The sequence below is a fragment of the Calliphora vicina genome, chromosome X (assembly GCF_958450345.1).
Source record: "Calliphora vicina chromosome X, idCalVici1.1, whole genome shotgun sequence".
NCBI lineage: Eukaryota > Metazoa > Arthropoda > Insecta > Diptera > Calliphoridae > Calliphora > Calliphora vicina.
This window is the reverse complement of record NC_088785.1, coordinates 2685864-2707998: the sequence shown is the minus strand read 5'-3', so window position 1 is coordinate 2707998 and position 22135 is coordinate 2685864. Positions and strand designations below refer to the sequence as shown.

Here is a 22135-nt window from a genome sequence, read left to right as displayed (position 1 = left end):
TTTTAAAACGCATGTTTGTTGTTATTATAATATAATTTAAAATGATATTTGAATGATTAAATGGGAAATAAAATTTTTTTAATATGCAAGTTATATGCGCATAAATGCAAGATATGAAACATCAAATCGATTGCAAAGGTAATTGGTTAAAATTGATTTTGGGTTACTGACTTCAAATACATTTGCATGTAAATCACAGCCCTGTTTATCATCTAAAAGCCGCCCGAGTTATATTTTACTCTTAAATTTTTAACTGTAACTCCATATTTTAGGTTATAAATTTTCAAAAATTTAAAAAGGGCTCCACAACCAGGCCTACCTGTCTACCTACACTACAGTCACTTATAGAGTAATTTTTTATCGCTGTAGCTTCGTGTAGTCGATCTTTAACATCATACATACATAATATGGTATACAAATTACATAAATTTAATAATATAAGTAGTATTTAAATTTAATATTTATATATTCAATTGTTTACAGAAGTTGAGGAATGTTGTATGCTTCTTTCAAATTCTTCTAAACTTAGGGCCTGGTTCATATTTAATAATGGCAGTTTTCCTGCTGACGCCTGTGCCAGTAGTTCTGGCGAAAACCATTGGGCTAATTGATTACTGGTTGGCGATAAACCACCTTCGCGTTGGAAATTCAAAGTTGTAACTGAATTGTTATCGTTGCAAGCTGGATGATGCGCTGGTGGTGGTAAAGCTGAAATAAATAATAAAAAGATAACACAATAAATAAATTAAATAATGTTCTGTATTAAAATAAAACTATTTAAAGCATTATTTGAAACATGTTAGAGATCTATATTCGGCTATGTCGAATCTTAAATACCCTCCACCTAAATATGATGCAAATTATAGAAATTACATTGGTATAAACAATCTAATATCCATATATACATTTTTTGTTATTGGGACTTAGCTCCGATTATGAAGATTGGTAGAATATTAATGTAATAGTATTTTGATATATTGTTAGAAAAACTTGTTTACGCAGAACATATTATATTTAAAACTAGTTGAATTTTAGTTCTTCAAGTTTCTTCAACCCACTCACACCTAGACTTGCCACCTTTTGAAATTTCCAAAACGGGACACCACTAAATGATCAGAGAACGTTGGAAAAAAACATGGAAAATGACCTAGTGTGGGTTATAGGACTTGCTGAGTACATTACAAATTGTGTCAAAAAATTTCAGAAACACCTTCAAATTCAGCAGTTATTCTGAAAAAACCGTTTACAGCATAGGTGGCCAAACATGCCCTTGAGGGCATTGTGTTATTCTCACTAATACACACGCAAAACGAATGTTATCAGCAAAAACTCAAAATAAACACAAAACAAAAACAATTTAATTTTCGGTGCAAAGTACACATATATTCATTTGTGTTCTCTTTTATATTTTACACTACACCATATGCATTTTAAACACTCTCTTTCTGGCCACCTCTGGTTTACAGTGATGTTTTTCAACTTATCGATCTGTAACTCAGTCAGTTTTTGTTCAATTTTTATTTTTTTTTAACGTGTTGGTAAAGAAAACTTATTACGCTTCAAAATGACATGCATTTATTGATACATTTGTAAGTTATAAGTATTGTTTTTGTTACGATCTTTTTTTATTGATAAAAATTTATATCAATGTATAAAGAAAAGTTCTTAATAAAACATGGTTTTAATTTTTCAAATCGGATGAAAACTGTAAAAGTTATTCAACTTTTCATTAATACCTTTTTTAATATTTTCTCCCCCAGCGCATATAAATGTTAAAAAAACAGGGTAAATATTTTCGAACTTTTCTCGAAAATGTTTAATAACTTTTGCAAATATAAACCGATTTTAATAAGTAATATCTCCTTTTTGTCTATATAAAATTGTCTTTAAAGCACTGTGCAAAAAAAAATTGGTTTACATAGAAAAAAATTAAAATAACTATTGTTGAATTTGAAAAATTACGAATAGGCATACAACCTCCATTTGGACGCTTTTCAAGTTCTGACAAAAATTGTTATTTTGAAGCAGTGTTATCCTATTTTATTTATTAAAATCAACAATAACACATTAATTTTAATTGTGTAAAATCTGGAGAACTATTATTGTGAAAGTCTTCGAACTTTATACAGGAGTAAATAGTTATTTTCGAATATCTGGAGAACTATAATTGTGGAAGTCTTAAAATTTTGCCCTAACATCACCCTTACTATTCTACATTTTTTGGGTGAAAATGTTATTGTGTTAGTGGGCGTGACATCTCTCATACAAAGTAAATAGTTAATTTCGAATATCTGGAGTACTATAATTGTAAAGTATTTAAACTTTGTATGAATCAAATTCTTGTTACTATACGGAGATTGGCTGAAAATGGGCGAGACTGAATTTTTTAAAGTAAATAGTTATCTGGAGTACTATAATTGTGAAATTCTTCAAACTTTATATGAATCAATTTCATATCACGACATGAAGTTTAACCAAATTGGGAAGAATCGGAACAAGGTTTAAGTCACCTACCACACAAAGGAAAATAAATATTTTCAGAACTATAATTGCGAGATTCCTCAAACTTGTCCGATAGCTCACTTATCATTTTACATAGTTTGGCTGTAAAATGGTCGGGATTGGATTAGTGGAGTGACACCTCCCAATACAAAGTATATAGTTAATTTCGAATAGCTGGAGTAATTGTAATGTATTTAAACTTTGTATGAATCAAATTCTTATCACTGTACAGAGTTTAGCTAAAATGGTCTAGAGCGGAACAGTGGGTGTGAAACTTTCCATTCAAAGTACATAGTAAATTTTGAATATCTGGATAATTAAAATTGCGAGATTCTTCAAACTTTGTCTGAAAATTTATTTTTTATAATTTTACCTAATTTGTTTCACCTCATTAAAAAATAGTTTATAAAATCTTTAAATTTTTTTTATTTTACTACGTAGGAGTAACGAAGCGCAGCGGGTTATTTAATAAAGTTTACCTATTTCAGTCCATAATTTAAAATTTAAATTTTTAATCGCTTTTATCAGCTTTTTTATTATTATATGAAGTAATAAATTCGACAAACTCAGTCCATTTCAATGGACCAACAACTCACCTTTAACTAAAAGTACAAGCATCCTAGAGCGAGTATCGTGCCATTTATTTTTCATGAAAGTTAAATAATGTTTACTAATGAGTTTATTGAAACTCATAGATGTTAATGCACTAAGTACCTATGTATATTGTTAAATAGTGATATTCAGTTTTTAGAAAATACTATATTTCAGAAAATAAAGCATCCTTGTTTATCGGTATTTCCAATTTTTGATTTTTTTCTATTTTTTGTGGTAATGGCGTCCCGTTCAGAGTATCGCCGGGACACGGGACATTCGACTCTAAAACTGGTCTGTCCCGTCGAAAACGGGACGGTTGGCAAGTCTACTCACACCAGCCTGTTCTTATTTATTTGCAAATAAAATATCTAAATTTGTACTGCATACTTTAGGGAGCTTTTTAATTACAGGTGACTGGACTCACAAAAAAAAAAAGAATTTCCGAATTTTACACGGAATTTTTGATTTGAACCATCTCCTGAAAATTTCGAATCGAATAAAAAAAAATCAGCCAAATCGCTCCAGCCGTTCTCACGTGATGACATTACATACATGGACCATTTCAATTTTATATATATAGATGTATAAAAATGTTATATAATTCAGCAATTTATAATTGAAATAACTACATATTCCTACTATTTTCAACAGAGTCTATAATTTTATAGTAGGAAAAAAATGTGATATTTAATAACATAATTTTTTTTGCAATAACTTGGTAAATGATCTAGTTCCGATATATATTGAAAAATTGAAAACCGACTGAAATCGATCGGTTTTAAATTTTTTAAAACCGAAACCGCGGTTTTGAAATTCTTCGGTTTTTTGGAAACTCTACTTTGTTGGGTCTCAGATTAATATTTCTCAATGTTACACACGGAATGACAAACTTATATATACCCTCATTCACCATTTGTGGTGGTGGAGCGTATAAAAAGGCTGTGACAGTAAATCGGTCAGTTTACATTGTAGTATTAATAATAATATATTTTTAATGAAACCGTTTGAAATTGAATTAAATTTGTTGTTTTTGTAGCAGCATTATATCTAATCGATCTCGATAGAATCAGTCTCTACTTTTAAATGCGGCAATAGTCCATTTGATATACAATGGCCATAGAAATCGAGTTCTGATGACACTGCTTCAAAATTTTATTTTATTTCTGAACAATTAGGAAAAAGATTTAAGATATCAGCTCTTCTAAAAGTGCGCAAGTCTCTGGCGTCACATTCTGTAATAATAGTGATGTGTTAAAGCAAAACGATATATACAACACAAATTTGTACCTTCAGATAATTGGCCCAAAAAACCATATTTGGTTGGATACTGACATTTCCTTTTAATACCACAGAATTTTTTCGAGTAAACTTTAAAACATATGCGAAATTTAATATTTTTCGATATTTCTGAGATATGTTGCACATGGAATTTTGTGTATTATTTAACAAAATATTTAATTTGAAGTAGTAACACGTAAAAAAGTACGGTCAGTCATGCCCGACCATATAATACCCTACACTAAGTAAATGAGCAAAAACATTTTTCGTTTAAAATTTCAATAATTTATATTCCTGAGTGATTTTCGTAAGTGGGCCTTATATGGGAGCTATGATCAATTATGGATCCAACACCATGAAATTAGGTCGTGTGATTTATGTCTATATGAAAGTTATTTATGTTGAATTGTATGTGTATAAAAACATTTTTTAGGAGATTATGCACGTTAAAGTGGTTTACACAGCCAGACGGACATCGTTTAATCGACTTAAAATGTGATACTGAGTTGATCGGTATACTTTAAGATGGATGTTAGACATATATTTTTGGGCGTTACAAACATCTGCACAAATCCAATATACCCACTATACTATGGTGGTATAGGGTATAAAAACAATAATCTACAAAAATTTAAAGGGTGCGTTTATAGTTATGAATTTGGAACAAATCGCACAAATCGTATTTGGCGCAAATCGCATGTCCTTAAGTTTGGATAAAGCGAAAAAATATAGTTGTGAAAGGATGTGTATTTGATCATGAAGTGAAATTACTATCAATAAATGTTTTAATTTGGTGGAATTTGGTTTTAATTGGATCCGTACAATTTTTGTTAAGTATTATTTATACTCACAATTTATATTTTTATTGTATTTATAATTGATGTATAATTTTGTATTTATATTTTTTGTAAAAACTATACTACTTATACATAAGTGGAAATTAAATATAAATATAACTTACGTGCATGATTTCCCAAATCATTTTGTTGAATTTGCTGGCGTTGCATTACAACTGACCGTTGTTGAAATAGCTGCTGTTGCATATTGTTTTGTTGAGATGTTGCAGGTATTTGTTGAATTATATGAGGTGGAAAATGTTGGCCAACAATTTGTCTTGGATGTTGAATTGATGGATAGTTTTGCATTTGAGACACTGTTTGAATGGGTTGAGAGCTTTGATTCATATTTGGCTGATTTTGACCAATAGGGTTTTGTGCATTCTGTGGCACTAAAGGTTGAATAGGTCCCGGCCCCTTTAGTATTGGTCGGCCTTTAAAACGAATAATTAAGGTTTTATATATATTTTTTGTTTTCTCTGAAATCAGAAAAAATTATAATAGACTTACCCATCGGCTTATTACTCATATTATTAAGAAGAGCATGATTAGATTCTGCAGATGAGTGTGGTAAAGGTGACCATTTTAGAGGTGGTTGATTGCGTATTTGAGATTTTTGTTGTGGAGAAATCTGTGGACTGCCATTTGCAGCTGGTGGAATTTGATGCTGCTGATGCATATACTGAAAATTTCCCCCACCAAGTATCATTCTAGGTTGATTTGAATGCTGATACGACATCTGTTGCCCATGAATCTGTAAAATTTTATTTTGCCTGATTAATTAATTCAAATATACAAAATATATATTTATTCTAAATATGCATACAAGTATTGTTTGAAACCTAAGCTATTTTCCGTAATCGTAAAATATATTTCTGATAATATCATGAAATTTTGCACAAATTGTTCTTTTGATAAAGGGACAAGTCATTGTGAAAATTAATCGGGCCATACAAATTTGTTCTCGGAATATGACTCTATGGTACATAAAATCCTATAGAATAGCAGAATACATACAAAATTCAACAAACATGAGTTTTATGTAAAAAGAAATCACAAAACGAAGTTTTATTTCGTTTTGTGAATAATATAAAAAAGTATGCTACCGGGTTTTGTGATTATCGATCCATAATTATACAATACTACCCAGCAAAAACTTTGCTTACAAATAAGCTGAAAAAGTACTTATTTTTGTTCGCGATATCCCAAAAGTATGCTATATTTTTTGGCCGGAAAGAAGTTTTTTTTAGTAGAGTTATTTAAGAATTTTTTTTACACAAACAAATAATAAAAAAAACAAGTAAGAGTGCTATATTCGGCTGTGCCGAATCTTATATACCCTTCACCAAATTATACTTCAAAATTTTAAATATTTTTAGGTAAACAAAATTTAATTTTTATTTCAGTTGTTTTTTTCATTTTTTGGAAAAAAAATTTTTTCGGTTGTTTTAAATTTAAAAAATTTTTTTTTTGTTTTTTCAATTTTTTTTGGTGAAAAAATCTGGTGTCTTCAGAAAATTGATTTCAACAGACAGGCGGACATGGCTTAATCGACTCCGCTATCTATAAGGATCCAGAATATATATACTTTATAGGGTCGGAAATGAAAAATGTAGAAATTACAAACGGAATGACAAACTTATATATACCCTTCTCACGAAGGTGAAGGGTATAACAAGTAAGAAAGTATTCAACAAGTAAATGAGCAAAAATATTTTTCTTTTAACTTTTTAATATTTATATTTTTGAGCGATTTCCGGAAGTGGGCCTTATATGGGAGCTATGACCAATTATGGACCGATAACCTTGAAATTAGGTCGTGTGATTTATGTCTATATGAAAGTTATTTATGTTGAATTTTGTTTATATACCAACATTTTTAAGAGATTTATGCACGTTAAAGTGATTTTCTGAAGCGGGTCTATATGGGAGCTATGACTAATTATGGACCGATCGTAACAAAATTTGGTGACATGAATTTTGTATATATGAAACTTATTTGGAGCGAAATTTGTTTATATACATTTATAAATTAAAAATTTATGGCCGATAAAGTCCAATTTCGAGAGGACATTTGTATGGGGCCTAGGTGAAATAATGGACCGATTTCAGCCAGTTTCAATAGGCTTTGACCTTGGGCCGAACAAATTATATGTACGAAATTTGATCCAAATATCTTTAAAATTGCGACCTGTACTCTGCGCACAAGGTTTACATGGACAGCCAGCCAGACGGACGGACATCGTTTAATCGACTCAGAAAGTGATTCTAAGTCGATCGGTATACTTAAAGGTGGGTGTTAGACCAATATTTTTGGGCGTTACAAACATCTGCACAAACGCATTATACCCTCCCCACTATGGTGGTGTAGGGTATAAAAAAAGTCGAAGAACCGATTCGAACCAGCAACTATCCGTTTGCTAGTCTGCTGTTGTACTCACTACACCACTGCTTAGTTATTTTATTGTGCATCAAATAATGGTTTTCACACAGTAATACAATATTGTTTTATGTGTTTCTAAAACAAACATTCAATAAAAAAATGGGCAAATTGAAAAAAAGTAACTGATTATTTGTTTTGTTTGTTTATTTTCATTTTTTTTTGCTTTTACTACTTAAAATGTAGGTTATTAAAAAAGACATTTTTTGTAGCTTTGTAAGCGAAGTTTTTGCTGGGTAGCTCCTATATAAGGCCCACATCCGGAAAATACATTATCCTCTAGCAATGAGAAATTTACCACTGATATTTGATAATAATAGAAAATATAGGATTCAAGTATGGATATTGAGTAGGTCAATTCTAGATTTAAATCCCGTTAGCAGATAACCAATCTGTGACCAACCTTGACGAGCGTTTGGGTTCATTATTTTGTTGAAACACCCATCGAAGTAGAATTTTGCATCCGGCATGTGTTTGGCTAAAATGTCCCTAAAACAAAAATTGTTACATTAGCTTTGTACTTTTTATTTAATCACGAAGCTATTGATTTTTTAATGCTCAATTTGTTAGATATATAAATTTGGTACTCAATAATTCGAAGCTTAAAAGCAGTTTCGTAACGTGTACGCGTAACTGCTGCACTTCTAAATAATTGGTACCAAACATGCAGAACCAACAAAAATTTAAATGATCTTTATCAAACTAACGGGACTTAAAAATTACAACAATAAAATATTTGCTTAAGTTTCGAACATTAATATATACAGTTATTATTATTATTTTATTTTATACCATATCATGCTTAATGATCAAACGCGCTAACCAATTAAGCCACCCTCACGGCACTTAAGTTCTATCAAATAATCCACTATAATATACAGTTATTATACCCTTCATCATGAGTGGTAAGGGTATATATCAGAGATGTACATGAGTTGATTCGCTTTTTTTCTATATGAATGAAATCACTGCATTTGTTGTGTTCTCAATCATCAACATCCCAGCGGTAAAAATACACATTACGTAAGCGCTTATCTAAGCAATATTTCGTAGCAGTCATTGGTGATTCTTTCGCTTATTTTCCCACTTAGATTTAACATAAAAGTGTCATAGGTTGTATAATCGGTGTGCTCTCGCTTAGAATGTAAGCCACAATATCAGTAGGTGTCACTACTATTTAATTTACATTAAAAGCGGAGTTCTAAGCGAACTTGATGATATGCCTACAAAGACTTGCAAATTAGAATGTAATAAATATAGATTACAATTCTATTTGCATTTGCAAGTTAAGGTATAGTACCATACATACTGATTTCGTAATTGAAAGAATACTTATGTATATTTCCATATATAAATTTCTGGAGGAAAAACCTTCCATTTTCATTTAATTTATTTATAATTTTTACGGCACCAAAATCAACACCTTCACTTACATCATAAATATAAATTTTATCAATTTTGTTTTTCATGTATAAACAAGAAAGAAAAGGTATTTATTTTTAGAGAATTTTAGTGAAAAATAAAAAACAAAAAAAAAAAATTAAATAGCTGCTGACTATCCGCTTAAATCGTAATCGAAGTTATAATTAATGCATGATGTGTTGGATTACGCACAGATTATACTGTACTTAGATTGCTCGCTTAGAATATCATCCTGACGTTATCGATTATTATCTGGGTACTTTGTTTCATTTACCGCTGGGATGTGCTAATTATATTGCTTGCAGTGCTTGCGCTCTCACGACTGATTGCCAGTTTCTCAATAATTTTTTAAATGCCATTAACAATAACAACTCAAAAATTATTAATGTGTTTTGATTTGTATGCAAAGTATTCAAATGATACACAAAAGCAATGAACTCCGAAATAATAAAAAATATTCAAAATGGTGTCTTCCGTATTATAAAAATAGAAATATGGAAGAAAAATTCTTCTAAATACAGTATTAAATTAATTCAAACATTTTTATATAGGAAAGTGTATATTTACTCAAAAAACTCTTCGTATATTCATAACCAGGGCAACCAAAAATATGCTCTAAAAAAACTGTTTTATGCGCATAAAATATGCACTTAAGAACGAAAAATATGCTCTTAAAATATAAAAAATATGCACTTAAAAATAGTTGGTTATTGTTTGATTCAATGTTTTATTAAAAATAATATAAGTAAATAAAAATTAGTTTAGTAATTAGTTGCATAATATTGTAGGGAGAGGATATTAAGAATTTCTCGAAATGTTTCTATTCTACATAAAGCTTTAAAATCTACTTTTTTTATCATTTGAATTATGTTTCCAAATCGCTATAGAGAGCGTTTGTTATTGTTTGGTAAAAATTGCAGTGGATTTTGGAGCACTTATCTAAATTTGACTTCCAAAATTTAAACAGAATTATCAAAAAGCCTTACAATAGTGAAATGATTTGTTTTCTTTAAAACTGTGAAAAAATAAAAAAAACTTTTTTGCATTTTTATTATTGGAACTCAAAATACCGTGACATTTCCTAAGTTTCTTCCTTTCTCATCAATTGATTGTTTTTTAATGATTTCCTAATATCTTTGTTACAATTTGTAACAAACGTGATATTTTCGATATTATTTTCGATGGATCTTAATATTCTGAACATTTGTTGAAAAGTTGTTTAATTTTACATTAGTGGTAAACTGTTAATGCCCAATCATAACTGTCTCAAGCAACCTTAAGTTTTTTTTAAATGTATCCAACATTTTGTTAAGAAGTTGCCCATTTCTTTTCTTTTAATTTTTTATGTACATATTTTTTACTATTTGTTAAATTTTGATATTAGTCAATGAAAATTTAATGAAGATAAGTCGATTACGGGTACTCTATTTTTTTTCTTTAAGTAACTTAGGCAAATTATCATTGGACCTAAACAAAATTGTAAAATATAGAAATGAAAAATTACTATACAAGCAATAAAATTATATTTAGAAAACAAAATAATGGAAATAAAGAAAATATGCAACAAAAATATGCAGTTATAAGTTAAATATGCAAAAATATGCTATAAAACGCAAAATATGCAAAAATATGCAGTAAAGAGCAAAATATGCAAAAATATGCACTAACAAATCGATGCCAAAATTCTTATAATTGTCTGAAACGGATAAATAACTAACTAATATGTTTATACGACGCACAGCAAAAAATATGATATTGGATATTTTTGGTTGCCCTGTTCATAACACTCATATATGCATTGGTAGGCAAATAGAGGCATTTAATTTGTGTGCATGTTTGGGTAAAAAATAAAATATTCGCAACAACATCAAGCAAATGAATGAAATGTGTGTATTTTTACGCTCTTTTGTTCACATTCGGGTTGTTTGACGAAAATCATCGTAACCTGAACAATATGAACGCCTACCATGGCTCATATTGATTCGCTGCTTTTGTGAATGGTAAGGGTTTACAGAATATGCAAGCAATTACATGCATTTTGTAACAAGACACTTGCTGTGGTGAATCATGCAATGACAGTATTCGTTTAGTTTATGTATAGCAGGGAAAGGCAACCTATACTATTGCATTTTACGATTGTATTAGTTATACACTCTCTCCGCTCTTACCGCGAATCGGTGTTGCCAGTAAACTTTCAGCATACAGATTTATCTTTAATCTTTCATATTTTTTAAACGAAGTCCACAACTTTCGTACGGGTTTCAAAAAAATATTTATTTACGTATAACTTATTGAAATATATGGAAAAACTAAACATAAGTTGGCACATTTCAGAAAAAAAATTTAACAAATGTTTCGATTTTAAGGGGACAAAAATATTCACACAGTTTCTAATTTTTAATAGGAAAATATTTTTTTTAATAGTTTAATATTTTGTGGAGTAGCCTATCTTTTTAATGACTTCTTTTAATCGTCTTGCCACTGAATCGACCAATTTTTGATGACGTCAGCTGCAATATTTTGCCATTCTTGTAACAGGACTTCTTTAAGTTGAGTCTTACTAATAATATGGTGCTTTCTTACACGTTCGGCCAATTTATCCCACAAATGTTCTATGGGAATAGAATTTAAATTATTCTTCTACAAATCGAGTCATTAAATTAAACATCTGTACTAAAGTTCGATTATTATTAAATAATTGCCTGAAAAACTAAAATGTATCAGATTTAGTTAGACATGATAGATTTTCAGTAAAAATTTATGATTGTTACAAAATATACAAAGAGGTTGTAGGCTCTTTGAATTAATATTTTTGTTAAAGTTTGTTGTTATTTACTATTTAATTTTAAGACGATTTGTGTGGAATTTATTTAAAATGGAAAATTTTTATAAATAAACAAAATAATGTAGAAATGATTAAGGGCCATTATTACAACTTGCCGTTATAGTTAAAGGTAACTTTAAGCAATAGAAAAAGCTACCCTTAAAGGTAACTTTAATTATAACGGGAAGTTGTAATAATGGCCCTAAGAATATTTTAAATTTTATTTCGTATAGCTATTGGCCTATAATCATAGTCAAACACTAAAAAGGTAAACAATAGAAGTAACAGCGGCATCTAAAGAGAAAAAGCAGTTTGTGGTGGAAAAATGGAAAAGATAAGATTAATATCATATTTAGGATATTTTGGTACTAATTTTATTGATAACTGTTAAATAATTGCCAATATTTTTTAACTTAAACATTTTTACTTTTTGCCGAACTTTTTTACTCGGCGAAGAACAGCTGATGCTCTTGTTAAACGAGTTAAAAACAACTTCAGCTAGTTTTATATTTAGAGTCGACTTCAACGTCAGAATTATACTTTAACTTGTATATGATAGACCTAAAGTCCACTCTTAACTAAAGTCGAGTTTAATTCTCTTAAAATATACTTTATGTTTGCCTATGATTATGGGCTCTTTCATTGTCCGAAGACGATGTCTGTGGTGGTGTTTTCGAATTTGGATTTCTCTTGGGTACTTTTTTCACCACACGTTTCGTAATTTATTCATAGTAAAATTTGCTAAAGTTAACTTAAACTAATTGAATGAAAGGTCCGAAAATTTATCAATCCGACCAGGTACATTTTGATCAATATTATAATTTATATCTTGAAGAATTCCTTAATAAAATAATGGGCAACCCAAAACATCCGCATATTAAACTTAATTTATCTCCAATCTTCTAACCCTGCCTGAGGCCATCATAATCACATAATGCCATTTGCAAATACGAATTCAAAGAGCCTAATAGCAAATGACGTAGTATGTTTCGATTGAATTACCATTACTTTTTAACAAATTGTATAAAAAATTGTGTTAAAAAAAATTTTTCTACGAACGCTGGCACTATTTACATTTGTAAATACGTTTAATTTCTTGTATAATACATTTAATTTCTTATATAATCATATTGTTAGCGATACTCAACCATTAGGTATATTGGTGTAGCCGTCCTTAATTTCACCACAATAGTGCCAGACTTCAAATAACTAGGACCAAAAAAGTGTTTAAAATTGAGATATTTACATATATAAATAAACCAAAAATAAAAAATTTCGTCACGGAATTTATTATGAAACGACAAAAAAAGTAAAATTTGTTTTCTATATAAATTCCCAAATTAAAATTTTTATTTTCTAAATCAGGCAGTGAAATTATTCTGCATCTGATTTTTAAGCAATTAAGGGTTTTCCAAAATTGTATGGTCTTTTACTGTCTAATAAGGCTGTTTGATTTTTACAGGTAACAAAACGCGAGAAACCCCATCATAAACAAAAGGTTTTTTCAAAATTTTTCAATGAAAATTCATATTTTTAAACAATTCTTCTTGGTTACAAAACCCAATCATAGAAAAGAGCTTTTTTTCAACATTTTTCTATGAAAATTCTTTTTTTAAATAATTTTTATTGCAAAAAGCTATTCTATGATTTAATTAACATACAAAAAGATATTTTTGTTGAGTTTTATTTAACAAAAAATTCAGATTTATTTTGTTGAACTTTAATATCATGAAAAATTGTAATTTCCATTAAAACTAATCGTAATTTCCATGGATGCACCCTGTAATGAAACAGGGTGTCTACAAATACAATATATTTAAAGATCACTCTATTATCTACAATCGCTTCATACATTTCTTACTCCTAAGATCAATAGTTTAAAAGATACGATTTTTTATAAGCTAGATTGGTGATTTTATCCAATGTGTGGCGTCCTGCGGCCGCTCTTAGGGGCTTTCTCCTCCATAGAACGCGGCAGGCGGCTTCGCTAAATGAAGCTTTTCTTGCAAATTATAATATATACAGAAAAAGTGATATCAGCAAAGCCGGTTTTCGATTCACCCCAGAGTTTAAAGTCCTTTCGCACGGGCAAAGGACGGCAATACAGAAAAAATTAATATAAACAGAAAGACATATGAAAATATGAACTGTTACTGGGATCAAAAAAATTTTATAAAAATTAGGTTATCTAAAAAAAATTGGACATTATGACATTTATTTATTGAAATTCATTGTAATATAAATGACCAAAATAACAAAAAAGTAATAAAGGGTGGCATGTCATAGTGTCCATTGACATAATGTTCATGGACATTATTTTTTTTTTCATATTTTATTTATTGTATCTTCACAAAATAATGTGAACTATCAATAATTTGTTCAAATCTTAAATCTAAATATTAATTTTTATTTACGTACCACCACAGTTGGACGAAAAATTATGTTTAATTTATAGATCCTATCATCAGCGCAGGTTTGTTGGATTCCTTCTTCTTAGTCGGATGTAGCCATTACTTCTCATTAATGTTCGTGCCAGTGGGTTTGGGTGAACTTCTAACTTTTTCAAATATGACTCCGCTTGTTTTTTATTTCATTTTTCACCAGGGAGACACCTAGGTCCTTATGAATGTTAATATTTCTCACATACCAAGGCGCTGCTGTTATCAGTCGTAATATTTTATTTTGAAATCTTTGAATTTTTCAATATTAGAAGCTAAGGCCGTGCCCCATAATTGAATTCCATAGCACCATATGGGTTTTATTATTGAGCTGTACAGCAAAAGTTGGCAATCTAAACTCAATCTCAAGTTTTTACCAATTAGCCAGTAAATTTGTAGTAATTTTAACTTCATTTGAGTCAATTTCGTATCTATATACTTTTTCCAGGTAAGACGTCGGTCTAGATCAGTCACGAGCAAAATTGGGATTCTAATGCACGCGTGCATAGGCCAAAAAATTCTGCTGACGCTTTGTTGACACACCTACACTATGAGCTTGTGTGTATTAGTGTGTCTGTGTTTTACTGAAATGACCACTTGTTTGTTGCAGAACAAATATTTTGTGCACATGCTCTATATCTTGGATCATATTCATTTATCTTAAATAAACATATTCATTTATCTTAAATAAACTTCTAGACGTCAAATGGGTTTCCGAAACTAACATTATATCAACTTCATGACTTTTAAGAAAATACTCGAGTTCGTTTTTATGTTGGCGAATGCCGTTAGCGTTCCAAAAACATATTCTTAGGCAGTTCATGGTCTGTTAAGCACAGCCTGCAATAACATTGATTGCATCTTAAGCATTCCTTGCATCATGTTACTCATTGAGTTTGTAAAGTTATTTACCGATTGCACAAGAGTTTCTATTGTAGATTCTAGTCTGGTAAAATTGAAAATTGGCGTTTGCTCTCTTACCTCTGGGTTCATATTTTGGTTTTGTGGTTGACGGACTTGCGTCTGAGTTTGATTGTTTCTTAGTACATTTACATATGTTTCATGTTGCAACGGGGGGTAGTTTAAATTGATGTTATTTAATGGCTGAGCGGGGAAAATCTGCGGTTTATGGCTTTGTGATTTTTTAACAATTGAGTAGACAGGACCAACCCTGTAGTTCGTTGTGTGGTTACCTCCGCAATTGCTGCATTTTTTCATTTTAGGATCATCCTTGGATTTGTTACATTGGAATGTGTTATGCAACTCTCCACAAATAACACATACGGGTGGCAATTTGCAATATGCCTTGGTATGTCCATATTCTTGGCAATTCATACATTGGACGGTGCCAAATCGTTTATGTGGCTCTTCTACCGTAATTTTACGATGCAATAAATACTTCAGGTTATATATGGGATGTGTTTAATTTTTTTTCAGATTTATGACACCGGGTTCAAGTTCAACACGGAAGAGTGGTTGGGGTTTTTTTTCGCGATTTCTAATGTTTATCACATTTTTTGTCTTAAAACCTTTATCTTCTAAGCTTTGCTTTATTTTGAGTGGTGCATACCCTTGCTTCCTTTCAGCTGATAAGTGTAAAAACTTTTCTTTTGAGTTTCAAAATCTGTTACAACCTTTCTATAATCGTTTTCACTATTGACCTGTATTTTAGTTTCATGAATCGTGCCTTTCTTGATTGGGATAACATAATTAATTTATTAATGAGATCAGGCTTTGAACCAGTGAATAAGAATTATTTTCTCTCAAGTAAATAGGGGGTGGTTTTGTAGAGGTAATTTTAATTACTGGTTCATCTGTTTCACATTCCAGAATAGAAAAACGATTTTCATTGTTTAGTCTAGCAGGTTCACTAACCTTATATAATTTAGCCAAGGGTGCCGCTTTCGAAGACTTGGGACTTCGTGCCCGATTTATTACTGTAACATACCCGTCCATTCCAACCTGTATTTGGGATTCATTATCTTTATTTAATGGTTGACTAATCTTGGGTATAGCGCCGCTTAACGGGTTAATTTTATTTGTAGTCGTTGTGGTGGATTTCGTTTCTGAAGCTGATATTGCTAGCATACTTTCAGGGGTAAATAAAGTATTTGTAATTTTTGGTAACTCCAGATTAACAGCTGTTGGGTTTGTTTGGCAATCATTAGTTGTTGACAATGCGGGGGATCAAGAACGAGCACGGTTAACAGGCTTGGCGGTTAAAAACAAGCTGTCATCTATTCTTCTGTTTGTTTTGTTTATATTTTTATCATCTGCATTAACTGTAAAGTATGCATTTCTGCCGTTTACACTTAACCTTCGCTCACTGTTTTCGTTAAAGAGACTCATTAAAGAGTAGTTGTAAATACTTTAGTTAACACTCTTGATCTATATTTAATAGTTAATGCACAAGGTTCAAAGAAAAAAATAAAGAATTTTCACTTATTTGTCTTTTAGTTTTTGTTTTTATTTTTTTTTATTTAATAATATTATTAAATTAATAGCGTCCTTTCGCGTAATTAATAAACAGGTGTAATTTATATTTATTTTCCGAAAGAATCATTAAAATAACAAATTAACTCGGAGTAAGAATAAAACACGTCCAATTTCAATCACAGTGTGATGAACACATGGACATTATGACAATACTAAAAGTTACATAATGTCCATGGACGTAATGTCACTTTTGGAGTGTCATTATTGCTTTGTATTTTGTTTTTTTGGTGTTTTGTTTCGTTTGTAACTTCTACAATTTTTAAAAGTGCTCTTGATGCTATACGCTGAAAGTGGGCAATATACATACATACATACATATATACATCCACAACAAAGGTGAAGGGTATATAAGAGAATATAGCACTCTTACTTGTTTTTTGATAAGATATTACAAAAACAAATTATGTTAAATTTTTTTTTAAATTTACATGCATTTGATAATAAACCATTTTTAATTGATAAGCGCTTGTTTTAAGCTATGCGTAATAATAAGGACAGTGCATCAATATGAAAATAAACATATTATGAAAGTTATTGAAAGTTATTATTTTGTGTATAAAAGATAAGAAGAGTGTTCTAATTTACATTCCAACATAAAAATAAGTCCTTTTGTTTAAGCCAATTAGAGAAAAATGGGAAAATCTAAGTATTTGTGACCCAGAAGTACGACAAAATATCAAAAAGTTGCGTGAAGTGGGAAATTCTTATAGAAAAATATCAATGTTGTTTGGAATTTCAAAAACAATGGTAGAAGATATTGTGAAATGGATTCCTGCTAAATAAACGTGTGGAAGAAAACCGAAAGTTACACCAGCAGTAAAAGGAAAGATCATTTGATGTGTTAAAAATCATCTATTTATTTCGTCTAAACAAATAAAAAATGATTTAAACATTAACATTGACTCATCAACAATTCGGAAAACACTTATTACAGAGAACCTAAAAGCTTGCAGTGCTAGAAAAGTACCAATGTTGTCTAAAAAGAACATGCAACAAAGGTTAACATTTGCTGAATTCCACTCTGGCTGGTCTCATGAGATATGGCGAAATATTCTTTGGTCGGATGAGATGACAATTAATTTATTTAATTCAGATCGAGGTCTTCATACTCTAAGAAAACCAATTAATACAGCATACAACTCCAAGACGGGGGTGGTAATATCGTTGCATGTGGATAATTTTCCTACTATGGTGTTGGGTGACTATGTCGTATACACAGGGCATTATAAAAGCAACTGATTATGTCGAAATCCTCCAGAATTGTATGCTGCCATTTTATTTATTTATTATTTATTAGCCTATGGAAAATTATCCTTACAGGCAATTAACAATTATTTGTATAAATGTAATTAAAAAAACTTATTATAAAAATTATGAATTCAAATAGGCAATAATGTTGTTTTTAATTATATTGTTACTTAATGAAAAATCAATTAACATGTAAAATTTATTAAATTCCATACACATTCTCCTTATTGGATCAGCATTGGCAAAGTTCGCTCTAATAAATTTCACTGATAATGGAACAAAATGACGTGATGGTCGTTGAGGCACATTAAATGAGATATTTTGGATTAAAAAACCGGAACTTACACTACCATTGATTATGTTGCAAATAAATGAAATGTTTAACATTGATCTTCGGCTCTTCAGGGTTGGAAGTTTAATTAAAGCCAATCTTGCAGAATATGAAGGTAGATTTATTGGGTTGAAATTTAATCCACGAAGACAAAAGAGTAGGAACTGTTTTTGTACAGATTCAATAGCGTCAGAATGCTTTTTATATATAGGGTCCCATATTACGGATCCGTATTCCAGGATAGGTCTTACCAGGGATGTGTATAGAGATTTAGTGGCATAAGGGTCATTGAACTCCCTAGCCCAACGTTTCATAAATCCTAGTACACCTCTGGCTTTATTTGCTGTCATTGTTATATGTGAAATAAAATTTAGCTTGGAATCCAGTAAAATTCCCAGATCTAAAAATTTATCGACCATTTCAAGCTGATGTAGTTCAAAAACATAGTGTGCCGGTATTGGATTCTTTCTAACAAATCGCATATATTTGCACTTTTTTAGGTTTAATTCCATATGATTTTCTTTACACCATGAATAAAACGAATTTAAATCATCTTGAAGAAGTTGCTGATCAAGAACTTGACGATAGCTTAAAAATATTTTAACGTCGTCTGCATACATTAAGACATTGGAACCACGAATAACTTGAGGAAGGTCATTTATAAACAGTGAGAAAAGAAGAGGACCGAGATGACTGCCCTGTGGTACACCAGATGATACATTTATATTTTTAGAACGAATATTCTTAAAAAGTACAGCTTGTATTCTATTTGTTAAATACGAGAAAATCCACTGTAATGTACTGTCGGAAAACCCCAATAAACAAAGTTTCTTTCTCAAGAGCATATGATTGACTTTGTCAAAAGCTTTGCTGAAGTCTGTATATATCACATCTATTTGCTGATGTTGAAGAAATCCGTGATAAATTTCGGATGTTAGGTGAAGAAGATTTGTTGTAGTTGAGCATCCTTTCTGAAAGCCATGTTGATAAGGAGATATTAAAGTTGAGACTTGATAGCATAATTGTTCAGTTATGATTTTCTCGAATAATTTGAGTATTATACTTAATTTAGCAATACCTCGGTAGTTTTTAATATCAGACTTATTTCCTGATTTAAATAATGGAACAATAAAATAATCCTTCCAGACGTTAGGAAAATTACAACTCTTTATTGATTTGTTAAATAAATACGTAAGAGGGATAGCAATATTGTCAGCACAATTGATTAAAATACTGCTGGGGATTTTATCAGGACCAAAATTATGCGAAAATTTTAGTTTCTTTAATTCCATGGTTATATTACAAACATCGATAAAGTGTATAGATACTGATTGATTTGAAGATATCGTATATGGGTAGTCAGCAGAATCATTATAAGTTGCATTTGAATAAGTTGTTGAGAAAAAATCCGCAAATAGATTGCTTATAACTGCATCATCACTAGATTCATTTTGGTTAAACTTCATAGATGAGGGGAAGCCAGTTGATTTTCTTTTGGAGTTGACAAATTTGAAAAACGATTTAGGATTACGTTTAAAATTGTATTTAACTTTGTTTATATAATTATTGTAACACGATTTACTGAGCAGAGTGTACTCAGCTCGACAAACGGAGTACTTGAGGTAAAAAAGATGAGAACCAGTTTGTTTAAATTTTTTGTAAAATTTATTTTTCTTATTTATTAATTCAGGCTGCGTGGAATTATATACCGGTATCAGTCTGTCAAAAACTTGTCAATTCTATTCCCAGATGATGCCAAGCAGTTTTAATATTAGAACTGAAATTAGTGCAAATCTATTATGAATTTAATTTTTTTATTACTATTTTGAAGATAACATGAAGTGTCCTTATTGTTTTTCACAGGGTAAATCTGTATTTTAAAGTTAATTTATTTAAATAAATAAAATAAAAACAACAATTTAATAAAATCGCAATAGAATTTGTTTTTGTACTAAATTACCTAAACAAATGTACAGTTATCTATCGGCAATTCTCTCATTTTACTTCATTTATCATCACATATTGTTATGGCACATTAGTTTCATTATTTTTCACATCACTGTATAGACTGGGTCGTTATAGATAGCAGAGTCGAATTTTTTTCAAACAATTATTTTTTAATTGTTTAGTGAAGGATATATAAGATTCGGCACAGCCGAATATTAAATTTAACTGTTATTAAAAATGATGTTTAATAAACCACGTTAAAAATGATTGTACATTAGAGTGCTCCAAGATTGTATGGACGATAAAAATTTTCTAGGCCATCCCCCCTCTAGAATGGTTTCATGTATTGTAGAAACACGTTGTGTAAAATATTAGGATGATAGGATAACGTTAACTGGTGCCGCAACGACGCGTAAAAGAATCGAAATTTACACGTAATTGTCATTATAATAAGATATAAAAGACAAAAATTTGTTAAAAAATAATAATAATAATAAAAAAAAAAAAAAAAATGTTAAAGTTATTAAAAAATCGTGTCTCAGGCCACTAGAACAAGAAATGTAGAAACAAAATTAACATATTTTGAGAAATATAAAAGCACATTTTTACTTAAAATATATCCATATTTACTTGTATATGAGTTTTTGTCTTCGTAGGATATCCTTAACCTATTCGCAGGTATGACCAAAAAAAATTAATTTTTTTAACGGCAGTTTCAAAACTTCAATTTTAAATTTTTAAAAATTTTGTTAAACAAATTTTAAAATTTTTTGATCATCACGTTGGGATTTATTGACGGATTTTGAGCACATTTTTCTGTAGAGCAAAATCGGTTGAATGCAAATCTGATTTCACCAATGGATTCTGCATCAAAAATTAATACATTTGATGTTTTTTGAATCCTCAAAAATAGTTCCACTAACCCACAACAATAAAAAAAATAAAAAAAAGAATTTTTGATATTTTAAACATGCTTATCAAAACGGTACCAATATTTCCTTTCCATGACAACCCGTTAAAAGTTTTGTGGCTTTAAAAATGTTTTGCTAAGGCAAATTAATAAAAAAAATTTTAAAGTTTTTTTTTTACCAAATTTTATTTTCTTGTTAAATAAATAACTTTGAAGCCTCATAACTAGGGGGCGGATTTATATGCAAATGCATGTTTTTTCTCGAACGTCCAAATACAATGTAGACCAATTATCTATCCGAATCGCACATTTTGCTGCAAAATGGCATCGATTTGTTAGTGCATATTTTTGCATATTTTATTGATAATGCATATTTTGTTATATTTTACTTCAAAATGCATATTTATATGCATATTATGCCAATTTTTAATAAAAATATAATTTTTTGTCATTAATGGGCAATACATTATTTCGACAACAATTTTTTTTGTCGAATTTATTATAGAAATAGCAGTAGATAACATTTACTAACTAACTTCTTTCGACATCGAGAAACTGGCATTAAGTTCTTCATTTCTTTAACAGTAATTGAAAATTATCATTTCAAAACATTTTTCTTCAAAAAAGTTTAGTTTTTTTAAGTATCAAAAATTCATTAAATGTATTGAAAAACATTCATATTTGTTTTAATTGCAAATTCGATTTATAAGAGATTTCGTTATCGAAAGATTCACATACACAGTTACCGCTCCAGACAGTTATTTCTACGAGACTTTCGTAAACTAGTGATTTTGGATAACTTAGAGACACTATAGATTACATAGAGACACTTAAGTGATAATTGTCTTTATGCTAGATTCCATGGGATG

General features: G+C 29.9%; 1 protein-coding gene across 1 annotated transcript in view; it reads right to left on the bottom strand.

The window, feature by feature from the left end:
• Window positions 1-406: 406 nt before the first annotated feature.
• The window catches only part of 4E-T (eIF4E-Transporter), a 109327-nt gene continuing 87598 nt past the window's right edge, over window positions 407-22135 (bottom strand). The window contains exons 10-12 of the mRNA XM_065514698.1: window positions 5721-5964; window positions 5336-5644; window positions 407-708 (exon numbers count right to left, since the gene is read on the bottom strand). Of these exons, the coding sequence (XP_065370770.1) occupies window positions 470-708; window positions 5336-5644; window positions 5721-5964 (792 nt within the window). The 3' untranslated portion in view covers window positions 407-469. The remainder of the gene's footprint in view (window positions 709-5335; window positions 5645-5720; window positions 5965-22135) is intronic.